Genomic DNA, 11,120 nt, shown 5'->3' on the forward strand with positions numbered 1-11,120 from the left:
AAGCTGGGTGGTACTAATGTCATCTTATGTGTTAAAGTGATCATATTAAATGTGTGATTGATCATATACATAGGATTAAGTGTCAAAGAGATCACATAAATAAGACCAAGTGTCTGGTAATAACAATAGATAGAACTAAAAACAAGAGAATGTTCTAATATGGAAGCAGTCCACACAGTAGACTCATAGAATGACAAATGCCCTAACCAGCACTCTAACCTCAGAATAAGCCCTGAAGGCATTCGAATCTGTCTGAAAATCCCATGAGAGCATTTCAGGCAAGGAAAGCCGAGGAACTGTGGCAAAAAAAAAAAATCTACATGAAGAAGCTCTGTGAGTGAGATCCCAGGGGAAAAATGGGGCCATCAAAGAAGGATGTACCTTTCTCTGAAAGGAGGAGAGAACTTCCACTTTGTTTGTGGCCCTGTCTAGATACTGACAGAATTTGTGGACTCAAAAGGCTTCCATAGCCTTGGCAGTTCATGTCAAGAGTCTTGGGTGATCACTGATGTCATAAATAAGAGTGTCAATTGTTAAATCAACAGCAGGAGTCACTGTGCACTTAGTCCCCATGTAGGACCTCTGTCCTTAATGAGTTGTACTATGAGAATTAACTGTAAAGTACTTTCTACTTTGGTGTCTGTGTGGGTGCAAACTGTGGAAACCTTACTTAGTATAGAGTTGGTCTTCTGTATATAAAGTTAATTAAAATTGAATCTTAATGAAGAATGGGATGGGAGAGGAAGTAGGAGGTGGGATGGGAGTGGGGGTGAGAGGGTCGGTATGGGGGAAGAACTGCTATATTCCTAAACTTGTACCTATGATATTTGCATTCATTAAGTAAAAGCTTTCTTTTAAAAAAATGGTGATCTAATTAAAACAATAATTTCTAATAGAAGAAGATATAAGTGCAGGAAACAAAAAAAATAACATATAAAAAAGAATATCAGTGCAGGGCAAGTATTTGGTGCAGTGGTTAAAATGTTTCCTGGGAAGTTCAGTGGCGTGGCGTAGCGGGTAAAGTCATTGTGTACGATGCTGTCATCCCACACGGTCACTGGTTCAAGTCCCGGCTTCTCCACTTCCGATCCAGCTCTGTGATAATAGCCTGGGAATGGCAGCAACAGACGGCTCAAGTGTTTGGGCTCCTGCCACCCTCAAGGGAGACCCAGAGGAAGCTCCTGGCTCCTGGCTTCGGCCAGATGCTGCTGCAGCCACCAGGTTGTGAAACAGCAGATGTAAGACTTTTCTCTCCCTCTCCTATCTTTAAAATAAATCAATATTTCTTAAAATTAAAAGATGCTTCCTGGGATGCCCACATCCCATATCAAAGTGCCTTGTTCACGTTCCAGATCCACTCCTCATTCCAGCTTCCTGCTAATGAGTAGTCCAGGAGGCATGAGATCAGGCTCAAGTACCTGGGTTGCTGCCCCTTATGTGGGAGATCCTGGTGAAGTTCTGGGTTCCTAGCTCAGTCTCACCCAGCCCTGACTGTTGGTAGGCATTTGTGAAATAAACTAACATATGGAAACTCTTTCCCTCTCTCTCTCTCATTCTCACTTTGTCACTCTGCCTTTAAGTAAATAAATCTTTAAAAAATAGTCTAGGAGCCAGCTTTGTGACCTAGCACACACATTACATCCCATGCTTACATGCCTGGGAAAGCAGATGAAGATGACCTAAGTTCAAGGGGTCACCCATGTGAGACCCGGATGAGGTTCCAGAGGCCACTCTTAAGCAATTTGTGAAGTGAGACGGCATAATCACTGTCTCTCCTTTCCCCCCCCCCACTCTTTCAAATACATGAAACAAATTTTTTCTTAAAGATTTATTTATGTATTTAATAGAGTTACAGAGAGAGAAGGAGGCAGAGAGAGAGTTATCTTCCATTCACTATTCACTCCCCAAATTGCTACAACAGCCAAGTCTGAGCCAGGCTGAAGCCAGAAAGCAGGAGGTTTATCCAGGCCTCCCATGTGGGTGCAGGGGCCCAAGCACTTGGACTATCTTCCATTGCTTTCCCCAGGCCATTAGCAGGGAGATGGATTGGAAGTGGAGCAACTGGGACACCAATTGGCACCTGTATGGATGATGGCATTGCAGGTGGTGGCTTTACCTGTTGTGCCACAACGTGGCCCTGAAACAAATCTTTGAAAAAGCATAAATGATGGATTTATTTTGGTGTAAAAGGTTTCAAATATTCATGCTTCTTTTTTTCAATTCCCATTTCCATGAATGGTTTCCGACTCATGACACGTGACCCAGAATTTGTGTGTGGGATGTTATCGTGAGAGGGTATGGCCACACAAAGAGACCCTGGTTATGAGTGGTTCTCATGCGCTCACTCCCTAGATGAGAACACTGAGACCCAGTGCTGTGAGAGCACAGTGCTATGCTGTCACCTGCATGCTCAGTGAGGAATGTATGCAAATCCAGATGGGGACAGACTGTGAGAGGAACAGTACCTTCCCCCAAGGGCTATGAACAGGTGTTGGGCAATGTCTGGGCCATGGGAAAAGCTGTGTGCATTGTACACCTCAGGTCCACAGGTTCTGGACACAGAGTTACCTGGTAAGTGGCCACATCCAGGAAGTAACGAGTCAATTCCTTGGCATTGTATGCAGGGTCAGCAGGGTCATCCACCACATGCTTGTCATAACACAGTAGATCCCAGCACAGACCCTTTGGCGGATGATAAACATTGGGGAGCACACCTGTGGGCCACACAGGTTCAAGGGGTGACCCTGTGCCCCAGAATCACCCTAGTGTCAAAACTGGCCATGCCTGACCCAGGACAAGTGCTGGAATGTGCAGGGCCCACTGCATAAAGAAAACTCTAGACTCTTGTTCACACTGGAATAAGACTCTTTAAGACACTGACAGTGGAGCACTACAGTAAGCCCAGGGCCTGTGTGAGTCTGGGGCCCTAGGTGAGGGCTCAGCTCACCCCACAGCCTCACCAGTGAAGAGGTCGGCAGTCGGGGGCTGTAGGCTGGCGCTGCCCCGCCACACCATCTCCATCTCCCGCTTCTTCTTCCGCATCTCTTCATCTTGATAATCCACACGCCCCAAGAAGATGCCATCAAAGCCCATCTGGGGATGGGGAGGAGGGGATACCAGGAATGAGTGCCCAGCCCTCGACCATCAAGCTCCTCCTGGCTAGGGAGAGGCAGGCAGAACACGGGTAGACAGTGGGGCTAAAATCAAGTTTCTTTAAAAGCTTTGGAAAAAACATTAAAGAAAGAAATAGAAGAAGTTATACAAAAAAGGGAAAAATCTTCCACGTTCATGGATTGGAAGAATCAATAGCATCAAAATGTCTGAACTACCAAACACAATTTACAGATTCAATGTGATCCCAATCAAAATACCAATGACATCCTTCTCAGATCTAGAAAAAACAATACTGAAATACGTACGGAAACACAGGAGACCTCAAATAGCTAAAGCAATCTTATACAACAAATAAAAAGCCAGAGGCATCACAATATCAGATTTCAAGACATACTGTAGGACAGTTATACTCAAAACAGCCTGGTACCAGCACAAAAACAGATGGGTAGATCAATGGAACAGAATAGAAACTCCAGAAATCAATCCACGCATCTACAACTAACTTAACTTTCACAAAGGAGCTAAATTCAATCCCCAGAGCAAGGACAGTCTCTTCAACAAATAGTGCTGGGAAAACTAGATCTCTGCATGCAGAAGTATGAAGCAAGACCCCTACCTTCCACCTTACACAAAAATGAACTCAAAATGGATCAAAGACCTAAATCTATGTCCTGACACCATCAAATTATTAGAGAACATTTGGGGAGCCCTGCAAGAGATTAGCATAGGCAAAGACTTCTTGCAAAAGACCCCCAGAGGCACAGGCAATCAAAGCCAAAATTGATAAATGGGATTACATCAAGCTGAGAAGCTTCTGTACTGCAAAAGAAACACTCAGGAAAATGAAGAGACAGCCAACAGAATGGGAGAAAATATTTGCAAACTATGCAACTGATAAAGGATAAATATCCAGAATTAAAGAGCTCAAGAAACTCAACAACAACTAAACAATCTAGTTAAGATATGGGCAAAGGACTTAAACATTTTTCAAAAGAGGAAATCCAAATAGCCAACAACATATGAAAAAAATGCTCAGGATCACTAGCCATCAGGGAAATGCAACTCCAAACCACAAGGAGGTTTCCCCTCACCCCCATTAGAATGGCTATCATCTGAAAATCAAAAAACAATAAATGCTGGATATGATATGAGGAGAAGGATACCATAATTCACTGTTGGTGGGAATGTGAACCAGTACAACCATTATAGAAGACAGAATGGAGTTTTCTCAGAGATCTGAAAATAGATCTAACATATGACCCAGCCATCACACTCCCAGAAATTTACCCAAAAGAAATAAAATCAGTATATGAAAGAGCTATCTGTACCCCCAAGTTTATTACAGCTCAATTCACGATAGTTAAATATGGAATCAACCCAGATGTCCTTCAACTGAAGACTGGATAAAGAAATTATGGTTTATTGGGGTCAGCGCTGTAGCGCAGAAGGTCAAAGCCCTGGCCCTCAGTGCCAGCATGCCATATAGGTGCCTGCTCAAGTCCTGGCTGCTCCACTTCTGATTCAACATACTACTAATGCACCTGGGAAAGCAGCAGATGATGGCCGCAGTCCTTGGGCCCCTGCATCCATGTGAGAGACCTAGACTAGGCTCCTGGCTCCTGGCTTTGGATTGGCTCAGCTCCAGCTGTTATGGCCATTTGGGGAGTGAACCAGCAGGTGGAAGGCCTCTCTCTCTCTCTCTCAAATAAATAAAATAAATCTTTTTAAAAAGAAATTATGGTATATGTACACCATGGAATACTACACAGTGATAAATAAAATGAAACCCTGTCATTTGCAAAAACATGGATGCAATTGGAAACTATTATACTTAGTGAAATAAGCCAGTCACAAAAAGACAAATACCGTATATTCTCTCTGATCTGTGATAACTCATAGAGTACCTAAAAGGTAATCTATAGCAGTGAAATTCACACTTTGAGATGTGATGACTTTGAACAGCCCTTGTCTCAAATGTTGAGGAGCAATTTTTTTTATACTATTTGTTGAACTCTTTACTTAGTGTAAGGTTAATCTCATGTATAAGGATAATTGAAAATTGATCAAAGTAAAAAATAAGAATTTGAATAGGTTAGAGGAAAAAAATTGGGAGTGTAGGTGGGAGGGAGGCTAGGGTGGGAAGATTCACTATGTTCCTAAATTTGTATATATGAAATGCACGAAGTTGGTATACCTTAAATAAAAGGTTTCTACCACACCATGAGGAAAACTAAAGACATATATGTGACTTCCGGTTCGACCCTCTGGCAAGTGAGTGTGGAAGAAAACAGCAGTTCTCGCATAATTACTTGAAATTAGGAAAGCACTTATTTCCTAAAAATAAAAGTTTAAGTAAATAAAAAAAAAGGTTTCTAGATTATAAAAAATGTATAATTGGATTTAAAAATAAAACTAAAAGCTTTGAGAGGAGTAAGAGCACACCATGTGGCTTTGGAGAGGAGGTGGGACCAATGTCAGAATCCATCTCCACCTGCCCAGCAACATCAATGCCACAAGGAAAGGTCCCCCTGCCATAGCAAGGATGGCTGGTGTCAGAACACTGAGAACGGAGCTGGTTTTAGAGAGGCCAAGACCTCCACCTGTCACTCATCTTGGGAAGGAGCCAGAGACCTAAGAAGGGGGTTAGTATTGGCGAGGGGGTGTGGTCAGCCTTAGGTTGAGAATTGCCAGAACTCAAAAATAGCCCAAGGTGTGGAGTTTCATTAGGCCAAGGCTGGCCCAAGGAAGATGGCAGGGAAAAGGCGGGGCTTAAATGACCAAAGGAGGAGTCAGGGCAAGTGAAGAGGTGGACCTAAAAGGCGGGGCTTAAATGACCAAAGGAGGAGTCAGGGCAAGTGAAGAGGTGGACCTAAAAGAGGAAAACACAGCACCTGTGCAAAGAGCGAAGCCTGTTCCCGAGAGTGCCCAAAGGGGTCGATGTGCCAGGCCACACGGGGGCGCCCGTCGTCGCCGAACGTGTCCTGCAGGAAGCGCAGCCCCAGCGTCATCTGGTCCACGATGGCGCCATAGTGGGTGGCCGCCTCGTCGTTCATCACCCAGCCACCGTTGGCAAACTCCAGGCGCCCTGCGCGGGAGGGGCTAGGTCAGGGTCCAGGGAGAGTGGTGCTGGGATGAGAGGAGAGCGTTCACTCCCCGTCTCAGAAGCCAGGGTTACAGGAGGAAGCTGAGCTGGGCTTCCATTTCCCTGTCCTTGGGGCAGGCTCACCCTGGCGCACCAGCTCCTGCACGGCTTGCTGTGTTGCGTTCGTCTGCTGGTGCCACCAACGGGAGAAGAAGGCCATCTCCACGTAGACGAACCTGCGGCTGGGCTCTGCCCGCAGGGCAGAAATGACCGAGTCCAGGATGTTCTTCACGGCCCCATGGTGGAGCTCATTCTGAACTGTGGACACAGGGGTCGGGCACTCAGGGACCAGGAGAGCCAGGAGGACCCTCCTCCACACAGGAGCCCAGGCCAGGCATTGCCCCCACCCTGCTGTCCAGAAATCAGAAGGGGTTCGAAGCCCAGGATGGGTGTCTGGGGCCACATCCACCGAGTACTTACCCCCATAGTAGTACTGGTCCACTGTCTTGATCCAGCCCACGTCATCATGTGTGTGGGCCAGCAGGTGAACGTTCAGCATGTCTGGCTGCACCGTGGGGCATGTCTACACAGGGACCCCAACACACACACACACACACACACACACGTCAGTACCCCCAGGGCAAGGAGGTGGAGTGCAGGGGAGGGGCCGGCTCAGGGGACACCATGATTGACATTGTGGCACGGTGGCGGGGGGGAGGGGGGGGGGGTGCCGACCTGAGCCTGACTGTGTGCAGAGGAGGCCAGGCCCTCCCAGGCAGGACACACCTCGCACAGCCCCCCAGCGCGGCTCTCCCTCTCGCCCTGGGAAAATCATCAGCGCCCTGGCTGAGGTGCTTTCAGCCCTGCACACAGCTGTCCTGCGGGCGTCCTGGGGCACACAGAGGGCAGTGGCCTGGGCACAGTAAGTGGAGGAGCCAGGGTGGACTTCAGGGAGGCGGCGTCCACAGCCCCGGTTCTCTCTGAGCGCCCCCCGCCGCCCCCACACCGCCCTCACGGGGCTGCACAGCTCAGGCCGGCGGCCCGGGGACCGGGGAGGCGGGGACCCCCTCCATGGCAGCCCGCACGCATTCGGATCCCGTGTGGGACCCGCCGCCCCTCCAGGCACCCCCGGATCGGACCCGTCCACACCCGCGGACCCTCCTCAGGCTTCCCCCGGCCGGCTCCCTCACCTCGTACCCCGCGGCGCGAGTGCCGGGCGCCGCCACCAACACCACAAAGAGGAAGGTCAGAGGCGGGGGCGGTCCCCGCACGGCGCGCCCCGCGTGCCCCCAGCCGCCGGCGCGGACCCCCGAAGCGGGACCGAGGGCGGTCATGGCTCCGCTGTCCCCGCCGCCGCCGCCTCAGGAGGGTTCCCGGGTCCGGCGGAGGCGGGGCGAACGCTCCGCCCCCAGAACGCGGCCTGGCCAATCGGCGCCGGAGGGGCGGGGCCAAGGCTAGCACTGGCGCCGCCCAGGACTGAGGCTGCCCAGAGTCCTCGGGGTCCCTGAACCCAGCCAAGCGCGGGACAGGTGCTGCCCTCGGGGCGCTGGGCTGGCCCAGGGGCGCCGCTCGGCACTCCGTGGGGCACGGGAATGACTCTGCCCCCTGAGAGTAGTGCCCTAGCTTTTCCTGCAGCTTCTGGATTTTCCTAGGGGGTGGAGGGTGCGCGGGGGGAATTCTAGGGTGTCCTGTTTTGGGGGGACCCTGGAGGGACCGAGCTGGGCTTGATGAGGAGCGGTTCTGCCCGCTGGGGAAACAAAGTTCCATCGCAGAGCCTCAGCTCCCACCAGGGCAGCCAGAGCCTCATCTTTGTAGTAAGAAAACCAAATCCCAGATTGCTTAGTAGTTGGGAGATTCTCTCTCTCTCTCTCTCTCTCTCTCTCTCTCTCTCTCTCTCCTTCTAACTCTGCCTCTGCCTCTCTGTAATTCATCGTTTCAATTAAAGACAAATCTTTTTTTAAAGAGAGAGAGAGATTTGCGGTTGACCAGATCTAAGGAACCATCTCTGCTAGCCTACAAATACAACTTGGGTGGGGCATCCCCTAGGGTGCCGCCTTTTATCTTCTGTGCGAATCAGCTCCGCACTAGCCAAGGAACCCACAACAAGCCACTCGGGACAGAAGGACACTCGCTTGGGTGCATGGCTTGGGATGTTCCCCATTCAAGATAGGATGAGTTCCATCGATTCAGCTGTCGGCTGAGGCCAGAGGACAGGATGGATGAGGCACGGGCAGAGAGAGCGGCCCACATTTATCCAGGAAGCAGAGACAGCCGCTGGGCCCCACTCAGACCTCCAGAACCAACACGCTCATAAGAACAGCATTGCAAGGAGAGCTCCCCAGTGACCTAAGGCTCTCCCACTCCTGGTTGTTTTTTTTAAGTTATATATATATATATATATATATATATATATATATATATATATATATTCTTCAAAATACAGAGTGACAGAGAGAGAGAGAGAGAGAGAATCGTTTGTCTGCTGGTTGACTCTCCAAAGAGCCTCTTACCACCAGGATGGGGCACTGTGGAAGCCAAGAGCTTGGAGCTCCAGCTGAGTTTCCCACATAGGCGCCAGGGATCTGAGCACTTGGCCGTCTTGCCACTGCTTTGTTAGGGGCATTAGCAGGGAGGTGCATGTGGGGTGGAGCAGTTCAGTCTTCAACCCCAAGGTGCACTTCCTAAACACCGTAATTAAATTAAGTTCCCACCCTCTCAGTACCCTAAGTCTATGACTTAGGGTTAAAAAAGCTAGATGAGGGGCCAGTGTTGCCTGCAAGTCCCGGCTGCTCCACTTCCAATCCAGCTCTCTGCTATGGCCTGGGAAAGCAGTGGAAGATGGCCCAAGTCCTTGGACCCCTGCACCCATGTGGGAGACCTGGAAGAAGCTCCTGGCTCCTGGCTTCAGATCAGCTCAGCTACAGCCGTTGCAGACATTTGGGGAGTGAACCAGCAGATGGAAGACCTCTTTCTCTACTTCTCTCTGTAACTCTGTCTTTCAAATAAAATAAATCTTTAAAAGAAATCTGCGCCAGCACCGTGGCCTATAAGGCTAATCCTCTGCCTTGCGGCGCCGGCACACCGGGTTCTAGTCCCGATTGGGGTGCCAGATTCGATCCCGGTTGCCCCTCTTCCAGGCCAGCTCTCTGCTATGGCCCGGGAAGGCAGTGGAGGATGGCCCAAGTCCTTGGGCCCTGCACCCGCATGGGAGACCAGGAGAAGCACCTGGCTCCTGGCTTCAGATCAGCGAGATGCGCCGGCTGCAGCGGCCATTGGAGGGTGAACCAACGGCAAAAAGGAAGACCTTTCTCTCTCTCTCTCTCACTATCCACTCTGCCTGTCAAAAAAAGAAAAAGAAAAAGAAAGAAAGAAAGAAATCTGCATGAGCTCAGGAGCCAAATCCCATTCAGCCCACAGCAGCTGTGTGCTCTCATGTTGTGGATTCACCAACATTCCAATCAAAATGGTGACTTGGGAAAATCGGTGAAAAGGCCATCCAGCAACCACGCTCCAGGCCTGAGTAAAAGCAGGACCAAGGCACCCTGCTCAGGCTTCCCTCCCCAGCCTGGGGGGCTTCCTTCCTCCCACTTACCAAGAGGTCTTGGCCCACAGCCCAGCATCAGGGCCCCATGCAGGGTGCAGCTGGCCCTGGGACGCCCTCTGCTGGCCTCTTTCTTTGACTGCAGTCTGGGACTCAGGAGCCTTTTCAGGCAAGAGCCTAAGATAACCCAGGCCCATCAGGAGCTGTGGGCACCCTGGTCACCATACCCGAGCCTCCCTCACTGGCCAGGTCCAGTCTCCCTTAATAGGGGTGGGATTTAGAAAAACTGACACAACCTTGGGGCTGGTATTGTGGCACAGCAGGTGAAGCCACTGCTTGCAATGCCAGCATCCCATAATGAGGCACAGGCTTGAATCCCAGCTGCTCCACTTCTGATCCAGCTCCCCGCTAAGGTACCTGGGAAGGCAGCGGAAGATGGCTCAAGAACTTGGGCCCTGTCACTCATGTGGGAGACCCAGATGTCATTCCTGGTTCCCGGTGTCACCCTGGCTCAGCCATGACTGTTCTGGTCATTTGAGGAATGAACCAGTGAATGGAAAAATACCTTGGGACTGGCACTGTGGCATAGTGGGTAAAGCTGCCTTAAGCAGATCCAACATCGCACATGGACACCAGTTCCAGTCCCAGCTGCTCCACTTCCAATCTAGCACTCTGCTATGGCCTGGGAAAGCAGTAGAAGATAACCCAAGTCCTTGGGCCCCTGCACCCATGTGAGAGACCTGCAGGAAGCTCCTGGCTCCTGGATTCGGATCAGTGCAGCTCCGGGTGTTGCAGTGATTTGGCAAGTGAACCAGGGGATAGAAGACCTCTCTCTCTCTCTGCCTCTACCTCTCTGTAACTGTGCCTTTCAAATACATAAATCTTTAAAAAAAAAAAAAAGTCAACTGGGGTAAGGGGGAGGGGACAAGCAGTGTGGCCCAGTGGGTTAGGCTGCTGTTTGCCAATCCAACATCTCATATAGCAGCAACAATTCCAATCCTTGAGGATCCTCTTGTGGTTCCACTACCTGTTAATGTGACTTGGAAGACAACAATTGGTGGCCTAAGTACTTGGGTCCCTGTCATCCATGCGGGTGACCCGGATGAAGTTCCAGGATCCTGACTTTGGTCACCACCAGCACAACTTTAGAGGCCTATTGGGGAGAAAACCAGCAGATGGGAGATCTTTCTCTGTCTCTAATTCTATCTCTCTCTTTTTTTTTTAAGAGAGATTTTATTTACTTGTTTGTTTGTTTGTTTGTTTTGACAGGCAGAATGGATAGTGAGAGAGAGAGACAGAGAGAAAGGTCTTCCTTTTTGCCATTGGTTCACCCTCCAATGGCCGCTACGGCCGGCGCATCTCGCTGATCCGAAGCCAGGAGCC

At 50.0% G+C, this 11,120-nt stretch overlaps 1 protein-coding gene across 1 annotated transcript in view; it reads right to left on the reverse strand.

Moving 5' to 3' along the window:
* LOC133749863 (lysosomal alpha-mannosidase-like) overlaps positions 1–7,540 on the reverse strand; it is a 29,339-nt gene extending 21,799 nt beyond the window's left edge. Inside the window, exons 1-6 of the mRNA XM_062179225.1 lie at positions 7,387–7,540; positions 6,677–6,779; positions 6,341–6,514; positions 6,006–6,199; positions 2,961–3,093; positions 2,569–2,714 (exon numbers count right to left, since the gene is read on the reverse strand). Coding sequence (XP_062035209.1) covers positions 2,569–2,714; positions 2,961–3,093; positions 6,006–6,199; positions 6,341–6,514; positions 6,677–6,779; positions 7,387–7,530 — 894 coding nt within the window. The 5' untranslated portion in view covers positions 7,531–7,540. The remainder of the gene's footprint in view (positions 1–2,568; positions 2,715–2,960; positions 3,094–6,005; positions 6,200–6,340; positions 6,515–6,676; positions 6,780–7,386) is intronic.
* Positions 7,541–11,120: the final 3,580 nt, after the last annotated feature.

The sequence above is a fragment of the Lepus europaeus genome, chromosome 20 (genome assembly GCF_033115175.1).
Source record: "Lepus europaeus isolate LE1 chromosome 20, mLepTim1.pri, whole genome shotgun sequence".
Taxonomy (NCBI): Eukaryota; Metazoa; Chordata; class Mammalia; order Lagomorpha; family Leporidae; genus Lepus; species Lepus europaeus.